This window comes from Lissotriton vulgaris, chromosome 10, assembly GCF_964263255.1.
Source record: "Lissotriton vulgaris chromosome 10, aLisVul1.2, whole genome shotgun sequence".
NCBI lineage: Eukaryota > Metazoa > Chordata > Amphibia > Caudata > Salamandridae > Lissotriton > Lissotriton vulgaris.
In genome coordinates this window covers 884,684,742-884,702,402 of record NC_141698.1, presented here as the reverse complement: position 1 = coordinate 884,702,402, position 17,661 = coordinate 884,684,742, and the positions used below count along the sequence as shown (strand labels likewise).

General features: G+C 42.1%; 1 protein-coding gene across 1 annotated transcript in view; it reads left to right on the top strand.

The window, feature by feature from the left end:
- Window positions 1-17,661, top strand: part of LOC147688945 (ATP-dependent translocase ABCB1-like) — a 1,419,218-nt gene that overhangs the window by 1,042,435 nt on the left and 359,122 nt on the right. Inside the window, exon 19 of the mRNA XM_086941842.1 lies at window positions 15,090-15,167. Coding sequence (XP_086797968.1) covers window positions 15,090-15,167 — 78 coding nt within the window. The remainder of the gene's footprint in view (window positions 1-15,089; window positions 15,168-17,661) is intronic.

Genomic DNA, 17,661 nt, shown 5'->3' with positions numbered 1-17,661 from the left:
CCACGCCATGTCCAAATCAATTTTAACCCTGTGCCTCATGGGAACAGTCCAGCCCAAACTAGACTGTAAACAAGCATCCTAGGACTGGTTTTGGGGTTTCACCACTCATCAGCCAGAATAGCTTGAATCCAGTGGCACAGTGAGCCCGGGACCCACGACTGGGCATACCAGGTGCACTTAAGGCAAGGAAGCAAAAGACACACAATTGATGGACATAATGCAGAACAAATCAAAACATTCACCCCCAGTCAAGAGATCTGGGTTAAATCCATCATTCTTTTGCTCACCATGCCACCCCAGTAAAATATATATCAAAAAACATATAGGGGTAATGCCGACAGGAGCCACTGTATAAAGGGCCAAGCACAACTATTGACTTGCCGTAATCCTTGTAGGAACTGATTCCTTTGGATGCTTTATTACAAAACACGCATCCGCATCTTTTAATCAACCAATGGATGCCAGTCCCACGAATTTAGGGTCCCCTGACCAACTGTAACAGAATAACGTCCTATTTATTTCGAACGATATACTTGATCCTCTCGAACCAGTGATCCTGAGACCACATACGACCCGGTCACCTTTTTACCACTTTACTTCACCTATAATACATCGTCGCGCTCAAGGAGTTCTACTATTTACTTTGCCCTGAAGAAGTCCCCGAAGGGACGAAACGCGTCGGCTGTGTCCTTTAACATTTGGAGTGAATAAAGAAAACCCTGTTTTTGAGAGAATTTTTTTTTTTCCTTGTCTGTTTCATATGAAAAAACTTTGTTTTTCTGAATATATCTTGTGTACAGACTAGAATACCTTAGTTTATACATGTCTTTGTTGTGGTGCACCTTTGCTTAAAATTACGTTTAGTTAAAAAAAACTACCTGTAGTGCTCAATCCAATTATCTCTTCGTGAGACTCGGATCAATTTATCTGGCTACTTGATTGTATCAACAATACCTGCGAAGGAGAGGAGAGATTTTATCAACAAAGGGAGATTCTACTTGGGCTACAGCCCCCGAAAATGCGACACTTGTGTGTGGTGTTCGTACCTTTATTTTGGAGGAGGCGGGCTCGAGTAATGTAAGATCTCTGGGTTAGGGTCCCGTTTGACACGCAGCTTGTACGGATCTGGGTGGATTAATACCATACGATCACTTATAGTAACCCCATACATACGCGGCGATCCAGGCTGCGGTTGTGTTGTGTTGTTGTGGATGCTGCTATATACTTTATATCTCGCTGCTGACTTCAATAGCATGCCTGATAAGCTTTTTTAAAAATTGTAATTTGCACACTGTGTTTGTTCCTGTCGCTGATTTTAATAGCACGCCTGATAATTATTTTAAAACTGAAACGGACACTTTGTCTTTGAAAGTATTTCAAGCTACTCTCACCTGCACTTTAATTCGCCTTGTGGCCCCGTTCCGCCCCGGCTCTGTGCCGTTTGCTGCGGAGGGTCAGCTCGAGGAGCTTCACTTCCTGCTAGTTAGTACACTTCCGCCCTGCACGGAAACTCCGCAGGTTAGCGGTCTAGTGCTGCCGAGCCTATTGAGTACATAACTCTCGCTTCCAGCTCCCAGCCCTATTGACATACGCGGCGATCCAGGCTGCGGTTGTGTTGTGTTGTTGTGGATGCTGCTATATACTTTATATCTCGCTGCCGACTTCAATAGCATGCCTGATAAGCTTTTTCAAAAATTGTAATTTGCACACTGTGTTTGTTCCTGTCGCTGATTTTAATAGCACGCCTGATAATTATTTTAAAACTGAAACGGACACTTTGTCTTTGAAAGTATTTCAAGCTACTCTCACCTGCACTTTAATTCGCCTCGTGGCCCCGTTCCGCCCCGGCTCTGTGCCGTTTGCTGCGGAGGGTCAGCTCGAGGAGCGTCACTTCCTGCTAGTTAGTACACTTCCGCCCTGCACGGAAACTCCGCAGGTTAGCGGTCTAGTGCTCCCTCACCATTACTATTTAATGGCGATATGGAGGAAGCGCAGCGGACGAGCGCAGCGGGAGCGCCGACTTCGCGCCGAAGTCGCGCACAAGTCAAGCCCGTCTGCGCCCGTCCGCGGCCGACCAGGCCCAGGGCCTCGTCGTAACGCCCAATCCTATTCTTACTCCTCCGCCGACCTCCTGAGACTGAAATCCTCAGGGCCTATCCCCGCCCGCGCTATCAGAGCGGCTCAGGTTTGTGGCATTTATGTCCCTTCTGATTTCCTGGCACTAGATTCTCTTCATGACCTCCCCCCTTTAACGCCACCAACTTCCGCCTCATTGCTCATTTGCTATCTCAATACCCGTTCCCTTATCCGCCACCAGCTTGAGATTTTCCAAATGTTGCATCAAAGCTCCATCGATATCCTTCTCTTAGCTGAAACCTGGATTACAGATGACTCAGCCCCTGACATTCTTGCAGCAATCCCTACGGGATACTACATCATGCAAGCCAACCGGCCCGCCGGGAAAACCGGCGGCGGGGTGGCTGCTATCATCCGCTCGGAACACACTTTCTCTGAGGTCACTATGACTCCTATTCCTAAAACTGAATGCCTAGTTTTAAAATGTACTTCTGCTAAGTCGTCCTTTATTTGTGTTGTCGTCTACAGACCTCCCGACTATATGCCCCTCTTTCCCCAACTTTTCAGCGAGTCTATCGCTCAACTTGCGATCAATCACGCAAACATCTTGGTGATTGGCGACTTCAATTATTGGCCATCTGCTGCTCATGAAAGCCAGTCTTCCGCGGAATTCACAGACCTTCTAAATAGCATGAAATTTTCCCAGCACGTTCATACCCCTACCCATCATAAAGGTCACATCCTTGACCAAGTCTGGACATCCAACCTTGACATCTCACCCCCCGATGTCTTCCCCTGCTCCTGGTCCGATCACTGTTTCATTTCTTTTCAACTTCTTTTGCACACTTTGTGCCCTCTCCCTCATGCAAAAAATTTTGTGGCTCGAAACTGGAAAAGGGCCAATTTGCCTGAATTCCACGATCTTCTGGCCTCTACTGCACCCACGTCATCGAACTCGCTAGGGGATCAGGCGGACCACCTAGACGAATGGTTACGCCAGGCTAGCAATAAAGTTGCCCCTTTTAAAAAAATCAACGTTAAGCGCCCTCACGACGCACAACGGTGGTTCACGGACCAACTCAAAGCGGATAAACTTGCCCTGCGGCAAGCTGAACGCCGTTGGCGTCACAACTACGACCCACAGCTCAAACACGCTTACACTGACTCCCTAAAGTCTTATAAAAAATCGATTCTGACAGCTAAGACGGCCTACTTCTCTCAAAAAATAATGAACTCGAACAACAAAACTAAGGAGATTTTCTCTATTGTCAACGAGCTTTCCCTTCCTGATAGGGTCACCCCCCAACCCCAGCCAAATCAAACCCTATGCGACTCGCTAAACTCTTACTTTATTGAGAAAATCTCAACCATAAAACACAATATCCCGACCCCTGCGTCCCCTACTCCCCCTCCCCTCCCCCCCAGAAACACCAGCATTCTGACGGAGTTTCCTCCTATCTCCCTACAAGATTTCTCCTCCCTTCTTCTCAAAGTCAGCTCGGGTTCACCCAATGACTGCTGCCCCCCGCAGATTCTGAGAGAAGCCTTCCTTGCGTGCCCGGACCCCCCTCTAGCATTACTGAATAACTCTCTGGCTACTGGGGAGGTCCCTCACCCTTTCAAGCAAGCAGCCGTATTACCCATCCTAAAAAAACCTAACGCGGACCCCACAATCCTAAGTAACTACCGACCCATCTCCCTCCTCCCCTACCTAGGTAAAATTTTGGAGACCTATGTCACCCGCTGCCTGAGCTCCTTCATTGAGAAATCCTCCTTCCTGGACCCCCAACAAGCTGGATTTAGACCCCGTCATTCCACCGAGGCAGTCATCCTAGCAGTCATGGACGCCCTTAGGAAAGGTGCAGACAAAAACATCTCTCAGGCCCTTGTCCTTTTAGACCTCTCGGCGGCATTCAACACGGTCGATCATACCATCCTGATCGACCGTGTCCACAATGCCGGCATCCAGGGGGTGGCCCTTAACTGGCTCAGATCTTTTCTTGACCAGCGATCACAATCTGTTCACTTGTCCACTTTTTCCGCACCCTACACTTCCCTCACGTGTGGTGTCCCTCAGGGCTCTGCACTATCCCCCCTCCTATTTAATTTATACCTGCAACCCCTCTTAGCTTCCCTCCGCAATTCCCCGGTCACAATTTTTAATAACGCGGACGACCTTCAGTTAATTTTTCCCATCGACTCCCTCCCTTCCTCCCGTCTCAACTTCCAGTCCATCATGACGACCATCGCAGAGTGGATGTATCACAGCCAACTAAAGTTGAATCCCTCTAAAACTGAGCTCGTACTCGTGGGGGGTCCCAATCATCCATGGAATCCCTCCTTCTGGCCAACATCTCTGGGGACCGCACCTACTCCAACGAGTACAGTGAAAAGCCTGGGGGTGATTATCTCTGAAGACTTTTCAATGAGACCGCAAATCAACTCTGTCACCTCATCCTGCTTCTTCCATCTTAGGCGGATTCGCAAAATCAGCAGGTTTCTCACCAGAGATGCCCTGATTCAAGTTATCATCGCCCTCATCACTTCCAGGCTAGACTACGCCAACATGCTGTACGTGGGGATCCCTGCTTGTCACCTCCATCGACTGCAGCTGGTGCAGAATCAGGTTGCCCGCCTGATTTTCCGCCAGCCGAAACATCAGCACGTCTCTCCCCTCCTCCGCAGTCTGCATTGGCTCCCTGTCTCCAAACGCTGCACCTTCAAGCTGGCATGCTCTACGTTCAAGGCCCTCTCTGATGAAGCCCCTGCTTTCATCTCATCTGTCTTGACTCGTCACATTCCCCTTAGAGCTCTGCGCTCAGCATCTCTCAACCTCCTAGTGGTCCCCAAATTTAAACGGAAAAAGCACGGGGGTCTGAGTTTCTCTGTCCTGGCCCCCTCCACTTGGAATTCTCTGCCACCTTCACTTCGTCTTTGCCCCAAATATGACTGCTTTCGCGGACTACTAAAGACCCTGCTCTTTCATTCTGCCTACGTATAAACCACCTCACCCTTGATCACTGCACCTGTCAAAGAGCGCCATGAAACCGTTGGTGAAAGTGCGCTGTACAAATAATTTTAACGTAACGTAACATACCAGGCTACTTATATATCTCGAAAATCTCAATGAGACCCATACCTTCCTACCTTAGGAGAAGGACGTTGTTTTTGGAACACCACTTCTTTTAAAACAGATTTTTCTTATTTCTTTTTCCGTCTGTGGATCAAGAATGCAATACACACAGTAAGCGTTGGCCCAATTTTGGAGACAACACACCACGCCCGCTTAGCAAGCATGTAATGGGTCGGGTCCTACCTGGTCCTGGTCGTAGTATCGATTTCAACCGTATCTCTATTACGGGAAGGAGCCGCCTCGATCTAACTCGGTACTAGTGCATAAGGATACACGTGCTTAATCAATAACCCGATGTTACCTCACTACCTTTCATTTATTCTCTAGCTACACGGGCGCACGTTACCTTTCTTTCATGCCACAGTCCAGTCTCAGGTTCCACCGCAACAGCACCCATCTTGGATTCCTTTGTTATACGTGTTCCCTAGGGCCAAAGGAATTATGGTACTTGTGGTTTCAATCAAGAAAGTGTTTAGTAGCACTACGTGTGTTCTCCCAAAGCTATCCATCACTCATCTAATTTCTTATGGTAAATTATTCGTACATCATATACAACGGCGATGCATTTACTATGTCGAACCAATTTAAAGGGGCAGTTATAAGAGCCACCTACAAAAACGGAGGTATCTTTAGTTAACATGTCACAGTGGGGGGCGCCATCAGTGTCTTTAAGATTTCTTAGCGATATCAAAGCCTAGATATTTCAGAAAGGCTATTGAGGCCAGTTTGAGTCGCACTGAATTTTAAAATTAAATAGACCTCCTTCTGCAAAAGCACTCTCTCTGCATCGGCAGGGCGTTTGATATTATTCATGCTGAATAAAACAGACCATTTAAAGTCGTTTTCACCATGACCTTTCTCCTCAAAGTGTTCTACCATTGGGGCCGCAGCTGTTTTCTTTTTAAGCCTCGAACTATGCAGGGAAATTCTCATAATTACTTGCTGATTAGTTTTCCCAATATAGATCTTATTGCATGGACAAGTTACAACATAAACAACATTTCTTGTTTTGCAATTAGAGAAAGAAGAATGTTTCCATTTAACTCCCATGTGTTCAAATTCATTCCCTTCAGGCTACACAATTGCCACATTTGTGGTGACCCTCTACTGGTTTCATATTCTAATGGGATAACAGAGTGTTCTTAGTTTTAGGTACCGAGATATCTGCTCGCACAAGTTGTTGCCCTATGCTTTGATTCTTCCTGTATTCAAATAGGGGGCGTGGAAATGGATATTCTAATCCCTCTAGAAAATGCCAATTTTCAAGTATCATCTGTCTCATTTTGTGGGTATCTGGCCCAAATGTGGTAACACAGACCAGTCTATCTAGCTCGCGTTTTTCTTTAACCTAGAGCAGGCATTCCCGGGGAGTAAACCTAGCCCTCATGAATGAATGCTTAAGTAGTTTTTTCGGATACCCCCTTTGTACCATTTCTCCACAAAAAGTCTGTGCATGTTGTTCATAGTCAGATACTTCTGTGCAATTTCTCCTTATGCGTAACAGCTGTCCATACGGCAAGTTAGATTTTACATTTCTAGGATGAGCACTTCTATGGTGTAGAATAGTGTTTTTATATGTGCTTTTCTTATATAGTGAGCCTTTCAGTTCTCCCTCAGCACACGTTAATTCCAAATCCAAAAAAGTCATCCTTGTCTGACTAAATTCAAGAGACAATTTTATGTCCTGGTGTCTGGCATTAAGCCATTCATGTAGCTCCGTCTGGCTCCCCTGCCACAGGAGCCAGACGTCATCAATATAGCGGAACCATTGGCTGATTTGGTCTTTAAATGGATTAATGGTTTCCACAAATCTTTTTTCGTACTTGGCCATATAGAGAACTGCCATTTCTGACGCATAACGACAGCCCATTGCTTTCCCCTTAATTTGCATAAAAAATTCTCAATTAAATGAAAAATAGTTTTTCTTAAGGGCAATTTATGCCAATTTCAAGATGAATTCTGTAGGCCCTCGATGTGGTCTGTCCCTACTTTCCAAATAGATCTCCATCACCTCTAACGCTTCATCCTGGGGAATCTGCGTATATGGGGTTTAACGTCCACTGTGACCATTATTTGGGTTGATGGATCAAAGGGTGTCCCCTCCACTTTTTTCAATAAATCGGTGGTGTCTCTCAGGTACGATTTGACATTTTGTAGAAAGGGCTTGAGAAAAAAGTCAACATATTTTGAAATCGGCTCGAGGCACGAGTCGCATCCCGAGAATATTGGACGTCCTGGGGGTTCGCTGAGGTTTTTATGAATTTTGGGCATGGTTTGATTTAATAGATACAAACAATCAGTGCTAAAGTTCGAGACAGAGCGTGATAGAGTGGGACACAATCCTGTATCCTTCAAGGTTCAAAACACAGAGACAATAACACTTACACAAAACATTTTCAGGCACGAAAAAGAGCTTATCACCAATACATGTGTCATGACGGCAAGCTTTGTAAAGACGTTGACAATAATGCACAAGTTTTGAAGATTTTCCATAATGCCAAAGATAATCAGTGGGAGATCGAGGACTATGCTCGAGTTCAAAGATAGAGACAAAGTTCTTTTTATGCCCTCCCAAAAAGTTGACAGAGCGGGACACTCAAAAAACATATGACAGTCCGAAGCAGCTACCTCACCACATTTAGGACATGCTACCTGGCTCCCCTGTGTAAATTTCGAAAGCCTTAATGGGGAGTAGTAGGCCCTATGAATAGTAAAGATGCGATTCCTACGGAGCCAAGATGGTTTCACTACGTCCCACAACATTCCACAAGATAGGCCCCAGAGGGTTTGTAGATTCCGTCCCATTATAGTTGATGACCAAAGGTCCTCTAGTAGTGAGAAATCTCCGTCTCTTTCCTCCATAATCAAGTTATACCAAATTGAAATTTCCTTTTTAGCGGGAGGTTTGTCAACCAAGGATGCTATTAAATGACTGTGACCTCCTATAGGGAATTTATTTCCACGCATTGTGCGGGACTTGTACGCTTGGGACCAGCTGTCTATTTGTAAGTATTTAAACCTAGCAAAATTTATACCAATGGTGTTTCTGAGATACTCACACGGAAGTAGCTCTCCTTCTATAAACAGACCCCCCAGACAGTCAATCCAGCTTCCTTAATTGGCGTCGATAGGCTATCTCTCAACCAGGTGGGGGTGTCTGGGAGATCCCACAGTGGAGTCCTACTATTGTAGTACCCTGCCTTAATAGATTTTGTTATCTGTGCCCATAACTTGGCAAATCCTTGCAGAATCTTCAACTTAATTTTTTTAAAGAACTAAGGATCTCCAAATTTAAACAAAAACCCTGAATGACTAACCCCTTCACCTGTGAGAAGAGTGGAATACAAAGATTCGACCCCATACCCCGATGGATTTTTAAGAAGTATTCTGGCATGTGATAATTGAAATGCCCATGCATATAGTTGAAAATCTGGGGCCGCGATTCCACCTTTTTCTCTACGCCTCCTAAGCTTTTTCCAGGAAATCCTCGAGAGTCGGTTACTCCAGATGAAGGAGTTAATATCTGATTGTAATTTATTTATTAATACGGGATCAAAATATAATGGAATAGTGTTAAAAAGAAAAGAAACCTTAGGTAAGATAGACATTTTAATCAAATTAACCATACCTAAAAATGATAAAGGAAGTTGTGCCCATGAAGTTAACAATTTACGACATTCTTTAGCGACAGCAACAAAGTTTATCTTAGCTATCTGGTTAATATCCTTGATGATGTTAATACCCAAGTATCTCAACTTATTCCCTGGGCGTATCGAGATATCTGCTGGAATCAGAGAAGAAGCTAGTTTTCTATTCTATCTTGCTTGCTAGGAGGGAGATATGCAGAAGATGGAAAGACCCTTTGCCCCCTACAATAGAAGACTGGTATTCCTCGACTCTATCTGTTTCCAGATTAGACCTGGGTAGGTCTAGTAACTCAAAGAAAAAAGCGTTTTGGCATCTACTAAACTGGGCACATTGATTTCCCGGGGGTTTTTTTTTTTTCTTTTTTTTTTTTTCCCCGGGTCCAATGATTAAGCCACATGGATACATCCCAGGGCCTGGTACTATTGTGGAATCTTCCACTCTTATTTTTAATGATTGGTTTCCGTCTGGTGAAATGGAGTTGGTCGAGAATGAGGAGCTGAGGGTTGAGTTTGGATAGTCGATTTTGAACCCCACCAGCTAAGATATCGGCTGAGACAGTATCCCGCTTGTACACCACTGAACTTCATCATCGAAACAGATCATAGTGGCAAATGAGGACAAAAGAACAAAAAAAAAAAAAATGCACAAGTTTTAATGAATGTGTTTAACCTGCATTCTGTCTAAAGGAGTCGACGACTTTTCGATCTATAAAGAGGTACATAGATCATCATCAGGACGGAAATTTACATACGCCTGAAAATGAACAATGCCTCGAGGGCGAGTACGAGGACTGATGTTACCAAGGTTTAGGGGATTTTGGCAGGACAGTCCTATAAAGTGTAGGGTAGGCCTTCTGAGTGTTCTCATCAGGTCCAGGAGTGAACTGAAGAGTGGATCAGAGAGTTCTATCTTTATATCTGGTAGTAGCTGTGAAGTGGGCAAAACGATTGGAGTTCTTCGCATTCCCAGATTGTTCTGGAATAACTTTCTCCCTGGCAATGGTCCAAGGGGCCTGGGGTGGCAAAAGGCTAATGTGAAGTTCTTTGTGAATGTGCTGAGGCAACAGCTCCTTTGAAATCTAAGTAGGGCAGGGAACAGCTTCACCCCACAAATCCTTGTAGAATGGCCCTTCCTACCGACATCTAGTCTCTTTATGTCTCCTTTTTCAGATACACAAAGGCCAACTGCCATGCTAATCATAGGCCTGTGTCCAAGGAAGCAAGCTGCAGGCATCAAACAGTTAAGACAATAAAAAGCCATCTTTCTAAAAGTTCATCATTTCTAAAAGTAGCATTTTCAGTTGTGTGCCTTAAAAATTCCACTTTACCATTAAAGATAATTTAAAAAACAATTCTTTAGAGACAAAATAAATACAATTCTCCCTGCTCCCAATCAAATGTTATCAGTTTTTAAATGAAATAAGTTAACCCAATGTTATCCTATGGGATAGGTAGGCCTCGCTGTAGTAAACAAAGAATCTAGGCGCTTTTCACTACCAGGACATGTAAAACTAAAATGCACCTGTCCAACTTTTTAGATGTAGTGCACCCTCCATGTGGGCTGTTTAGAACCTACCTTAGTTATGATTTATTTGCAATTAGGCTGCAATGGTAGGTCTGAGGCAGGTTTTAAAAGGCTACCTAAGTGGGTGGCACAATAAGTGCTGCAGGCCCACTAGTCGCATTTAATTTACAGATCCTGGGTACATATTGTGTCACTTTACTAAGGACTTATGAGTAAATAAAAAATGCCAATCAGGTGTGGGCCAATTTTACCATTTTTAAGGAGTGAGCAAAAGCACTTTAGCGCTGCTTAGTAATTTTAAAATGCACAGTCATAAAGCCAACAAAAATGAGTCTCAGCAAACTTGAGGGGAGTAGGCAAAAGGTTTTGGGTGAAGACAACCCTAAAACTGACCGGTCTAACAGCCAATACAGAAAGTAATGCTCTTGCAGGTGGACAACGTTTTTCATTTGGAATGCTTTCAATGGCTATTATGTCCTAGACCTATATTTAAATACGAAGGTCTACTCTTCTGTCCTTTTTCTTGAATCATGTGGGCAAAAAGGTTATTTTGCTGTGACTCTATATCTAGCTCTGAACTGTAACTGATTTATTCAGAAACTGTTAGTTTGCCTGAATTGCAGAATTTTAATATGTGTTTGCCGGGTTTTCTTAAGACAATAATAGTTAAGTGTAATGCTTATAATATATAAGCTTAGACTTCATGCATTATTTTTTAGTAGCAACTCATATTTGAACCCATTTACTACAGTATGTATGTGAGGGCACTCTTATTATGCAAAACTCTGCAAATCCCAAATCATTGCGTTCATTTACCTACTAATATTAAAGTATGTGGATGCATTGAAAAGCTGCACATCTCTACTCAAGTACCTGTGCAACTCTGAGAAAATAACCCACTAAGGGCCAGATGTCGGTAAAAATCATTTACCAATTCTAAAATACCGAATTTTACCGATTTGGTATTTTAGAATCGGTAAATGGTATATAGCAAATGATTCGGTAAATTTTACCAAATTGGTAAAATTCTTTAAATACCAATTCGGTATTTACCGATTCGGTATTCCCTCTTCATTCCTATGGGCCTGGCGGCCCATAGGAATGAATGAGAATTACCAATTCGGTAAATACCGAATCAGTAATAGTTGGTAGACTTACAAGGGTGGCAGGGTGTCACATTGACACCCTGTTGCACCCCTGAATAGTGCATGGGTGCACATGTGGCACACATGCATGCGGGCATATATGTCTGCCACATGGCACTGTTAAATGAGCACAAAATTGCTTTTTTAATGGTTTTCATTATTTGCCACCAACTTGTAGTTGGTGGTAAATAACGAATCCTTAAATGTGAGAAGCACTCACTTGAGTGCTTCCTACAATAAGGATTCAGTAATTTACTGAATCGGTATGTTAAGAATTTGTTAATTTACCAATTCCTTAAATTACTGATTGGGTAAAATACCGAATCCTACATTCATGCCACCTACATTCCACATACCGGTCGGTAACAGACGAAATACGGTAATTTCTTCCGTTACTGACCGGTAATGGGTGACCTAAATCTGACCCTAAGTCTTTTGACTTTAAGCATCATTATAACTCCTGCCAAGCCCCAGATTAGAAATAGAATTGGTGTATTATGATACCTCAGGATGGCTTATCATTCTGCTTGCTGAACCTCTGAAGGGGGCTACAAGAGTAACAGCACCTGTTTCTCCATTCCAAAGTGCACTAACTCCCATGATTGCCTTTAGTTTTACCTAAAACAGACACAAATGGCAGTTTGCACCTGAACTGGGATTCACAAGAGAATTACACAGAGGGCCTAGTAAAATGAAGTAGCTGATTCAAGTTCCTGTAATTCAGTTACTGTTATCTGTAAAATACAAATGTACGTAAAGCCTGTTGACTAGTCTTTTGTGATAATTTGGGGACTATTTAACATAGAAATTATTCCAGAAATGTCATAAATCATATGACTGTTTTGCTCCATAATTCTATTTTTTTATCTAATTTAATCGCTTGTTTTAGGTAGGGGTGGGGGAACTCACGGAGTTTCACTTTACGGAATTACATAAAAATTCAGCGCAAATGGCCGGGAGTTGTTTTAGCATCTGAAAATTACGCTCGGGTCGCAAATTCTCGCTTGCGGTTGCCAACATAACGTTTAAAAACTCAGCCACATAGCGGCTGGTGAAGTCTTGCTAGAGCACCACGTTCTAAGTGAAATTTTGTAGTGGGCAAAACACTGCGAAGTCCGCAAGCAAAGAAGAGTTTATAGCCCACCCCTACTTTAAGGCTTCTTTCTTATTGTTTTATGTTCTTAAACACATACACAACAGGTAGTAATATTGCTATAATCTCCATTTTAGTTAGCATGCTCAGTTTCTCTACCTTTGTCTCTGAATCCATCTTACGTAATGGTGGTTGCCAGCTTAGATAATGGAAGTCACAATTTTACCAATGAGTAATTTAGATGTCAAAGTTAATTTTAGCTAATCATTCATAATGACAAGCGGACTAAGAAAAGTGAAATCCACATCATATTTTAACAGCAGGTCAGAGGATCAAGAGATTTTAGCAATTTGTGGGAGCCAAAGAAGCCATCTTTTGATTTTGCATCTAGCAAGCTTGGCCATAGACCACTGAATGAGATGTTACAGATGTATAAGAGTAAATGTTTACCTGTTGCACTGTACGGGACAGGTGTGTGGGGGTATGCTAATATACAAGCTATTCAAAAAGAAGAACATGCTTTTTTTACAAGACTCTTTTCTGTATCAAAGAACACCACCACATACATTTGCTATACTGAACTGGGGAAAATATTTATCAGGCATTTTACAAGTATTCCCTTTGTTTCTATGGATCAAGATTTGGCTTTCCCCAGAGGCATCCTTTTCACTGTACGTTTTAAAAGACTGTCTAGAATAAAACAATGTATTACATTTTCCATAGATAACTTACATCAATATTATGTTATGTTACGGAATTCTTTAAGCCCAGCGGTTACCCAGAGGTGTCCTGGCCCTAGTTATTGTCCATTCATCAAAAGCAGCAGGTGCAAAGTTACTTATCAAAAAGCAAAGTCTTTAAACCCCTTCTAAAGGCGAGATGATTTGTGGCATTTCTCAGATGAAACGGGAGGTAATTCCAGGCTTTGGCTGCCCCGAAGACAGAGCTTCGGTCTCGCCATGTCGCCTTTTTTGTGACTGGAACTGAAACCAGCTTGGCACCTAGAGAGCAAAGATTTATTTTTGGTATGTACCAATCAGATTGTTTTTTTAGGTAGTCCTATTCCTTGGAGTGCCTTAAATACGGTACACAAAGATTTAAAGCACACCCGATTCCTCACTGGGAATCAGTGTAATTTTTTGATTCCTTTGGAAATTGAATCAAACTTGGGCATACCCGTAAATAACCTGGCAGCCGCGTTTTGCAGCCTTTGGAGTTTGTTCATAAAATGTTCTTGCAGATTTAAATATAAACTGTTACAATAGTCCAGCCTTGATAAAACTAGCGCGATGACCACTGTCTGCCGACTGTCAGGTGGTAAGAAACTGTAATTTTTTTTTCACTGTTTTAAGAACATACGCAGTTGAAGATGAGACTGCATTGACTTGAGCGTCAAAGGTAAGTCTATCATCTACGATTACTCCCAGATTTTGCACTTTTTTCATGGGTGTAGGGGGAGAGCCCATGGAAGGCGGCCACCAGTTTGGGTTCCAGAAATTGGTGTCATTTCTGAATAATATAACCCCAGTCGTGCCTGAATTAAGCTTTAGGCAATTTTCCGCCATCCAGCTGCCAACAGATAACATACATTCCTGGAAACGTTTATCTAGGCCCCTTTCTTGACCTGGAAGCAGAGACACTACAATTTGGTTGTCATCCGCATAAGAGGTAAGGCCAAAACCACATGCACTGATGATCAGAGCCAATGATGAAACATATACATTGAACAATGTCAGAGTTGGGTGTTCAACCAATTTTTCAACCCTGACATCATTGATAAGTATAATAAACTCAGGTTCGAAACTCTGTTTAAATTATTTTGCTAAGGAGAGAATGAAGCACGCATATGATGTGTCTTTTGTATTCAAATATGCTCCCTTAGTTACTACCTGCACCATAGAACCTTATTTAACTTTGTTAAGTAATTCTCCATAATTTCTATCTTACTTGTTTTCGCTTAAGTACTTTTCATTTCTTGGTTGCGTTTACTTTTATGGGGGTGTGGTTGGGTTGCAAATTTGCCAAAGTGCCCGTGTAACATTATGTCTCAGCAAACCACAATTCACTTTACACTGTTTTGCGCTTTATGCCATACCCATCATTAATGTTTTCAATTGCCAATCCTGCCGGCCTCTGCTATTAGATCCCACAAGCTTAGTCAGTTTTACTTACAGTGTCTTGAAACCCAAGAAAGTAGCTCAGCCATATTGAATTTTAGCTGGTCAGCGCCAACAGAAATTATATGAACTCATTATTTGATGAATTCTTTAATTTTTGTGTTATTGTTTGTATTTAAATTTAAACAATTACATAAATGAATTGCTCTGATGTTTTGATTGTAATTTTAATGGTATTTTACTGAATAAAGTTGATGAGTGGCTCTGCCATAAAGTGTAATTGAGATGTTACTTTTTTATTTGGGGGCAAAGAACAAATGCTAACTTTGAGGATTACTTGGTTTTGTTTTTAGGGCTATACACTTGGAAAGTCTGGTGAAAATCTTGCAATGAGACTAAGGCTGTTATCATTCAAAGCATTGCTTCGACAGGTTTGTATTATATATATAAACAATATTACAATTTAATACTGCCAATATTGCTAATACTTTATTCGATATTGTCATATCATAAAAGCATATTAATAGGAGTCTGTAATTCATACATTAAAAGACAATAAAATATTATTTACAGTTATAAAAAGAGTTTGATGACAATACTAAAGTACAACAGAATAAAAATAGATAACAATTGATAACAATATAAAGTAAAATCTATGCTTTGTTGCTATTTACCATCCTAGTACGGATAAGCCAGGAACATGATAAAAATGTTGCCACTCCACATACAGTAAGAAGGGATGTTGTATCAGTTGTAAAGTTACGTAGGGCAACCCGGAAATCTCTGACCCCCAATTCTATACACACTGGTTTCAGCCATCTCAGCCTAGCCCTCTTATAAGCCATACAGCCAAACAAGAAATGGGGTAACGATTCGGATTTGCATGGGCAACAAGGGCAAGTGCTATTTGTGGCCGTTGATCCTTTCCATATTTCTGTAAATTTGTAATGTCCCGTACCTCATTTTTAGGAAGATCGATCTGTCTCGTGGTATTCTAATGAAATCCAAAAATGGTTCCAACTTCCTAGTGGGCTTATGATCTAAGAACTGGGTGGTCAGTGATCCCCATTTCTGGTTCTTCTGCTCCATCGCGTCTACCCAATCCCAGTAGATTTTCTTAATTACTTGTTTAGGCGGGGGCTTCCGAGAGATCCAAAATTCAGCCAATCCCAATTTTATAACCAATTGTCTCAGTTTATTTACCCACTGTATTTTATTTGCACTATTCAAAGCAATAAGTTCATCCAAAACCAGAGCATAGTTTGCTAGTTCTGGGGTCCTCCTCAGGCGCACCCAATACTTGGAAGTATATCATGCTAATATTCACAGTCAAAGTACATGTCAACATTTGTGGTAAACAGTTAGTCCAATCATGCATACAAACTCATGATAACGAACGGAGAATGCTAGAAGTACGCTTTGAAATTCATTTTGAGTTAAATGTAAAATAATGGAATAAATATTCCTCCAAATTCTTATTTTCTCATGGTGCTAGTAAAGCGTTCCCATGAATTTCAAGTGACATATAGATGTTACAAGTATGAATTTACTAGTTACCTTGTTCAAGATTTTAAACCTCTTCCTGAGTTGTAAATAAGAAACTTGCCACTTATATCTATGTTCTTTCTTTCATTTTTCTTTTGTGATTTATGGTACAACTCTTTTAATTATTTGCTCTATTACAAACATCGTTTACAACCTACTAATTGGAGAGTGGCTGTTAGTGCTGTATGTACAGCATGGTTAATCAATGAAAGGAAGCAACGTTGAAACATAAACTTCCCCAAATAATTCTTCCCAAGTCATCTGGCTGGCTACTATTCTTGCTCTGAATACATTAGTATGTGAGCGGTAGTTGCATGCAGTAGGAACAAAGAGGACCCTATTGACTCTCTGTTTTTTTCAAGAGGATCTCTATCAAGGATTCACATTATGTTTCATATGACTTTAGTCTGTGCTTGTTAAACAATGCAATCTTTTCTCTGTCCATAGTCTTCTATAGTTGAGCAACCAATCTCTAAGTCCAAGACATCCTATTTAACCCAATAATGACTGATATCGTCATGATAGTGTTTACTGTAAGTTGGTTGCCCTACAGGGATTTCTAAGATATTCCACATGAGTCCCTTGGAATGTGTACATAGAATGCCAAATTTAATTCACTAACAAGCACCTCCCAATATCTATGCGATTTGATACACAACCACAGAGTCTACTCCCCAATGCAAACCAGGACGACTTCTTCCCTCATCACTACACTGGCAATCTGTTAGGCTTTCCTGGGGGTGCTTCCTAGGACTCATGAAGTCTCCCTTCTTGTGTCCTGAATGGAGGCCATCACAAAAGTAAGGCTGGTGATAGGTGCCACTTGTTTTTTTCTACCAAAACCTCCCTTCTTCTGTTCATATTATGTACAGAAATTCCTTCCCTTAAAAGAAATTGAGGCTCTTTAGAGAACTTGTATTATCCTTGCCTCCCCATTGTGTTGCTGCTTGGGACCCAACTCCTTCTTTCTTGTGCCACCCCCAGATACCTTCTTGCACATAGTGATTCTGAGCCAGAGATTCACTTTCTTTCCAAACTCTCTGGGCACAGTGAACTCGGACTCCCAGATGATTGTGTAGCTCTGTAAAGGAATTTACTCAAGATGTGATCCTTCATCAACACATTCTATAGCCCAATATAATCCTTTACTTTACTACTCCTCTTCAAACCTTCCAGTGCCTTATGAGATACGTCTACAAAATAGAATGGTGTGACTGCTTTACACTATCCCTGAACCACATACAAAACATTTCTGTGGTACAACCACATTTGCATATGGAGGCCTCTTTCACGTTGGCAAACCTAACCTGGTCAGCTGCATCCAGGACCAGTAGGGTATTCCTCCTAGAAATGGGCATATGCTTCAGCAGACTAAACTGA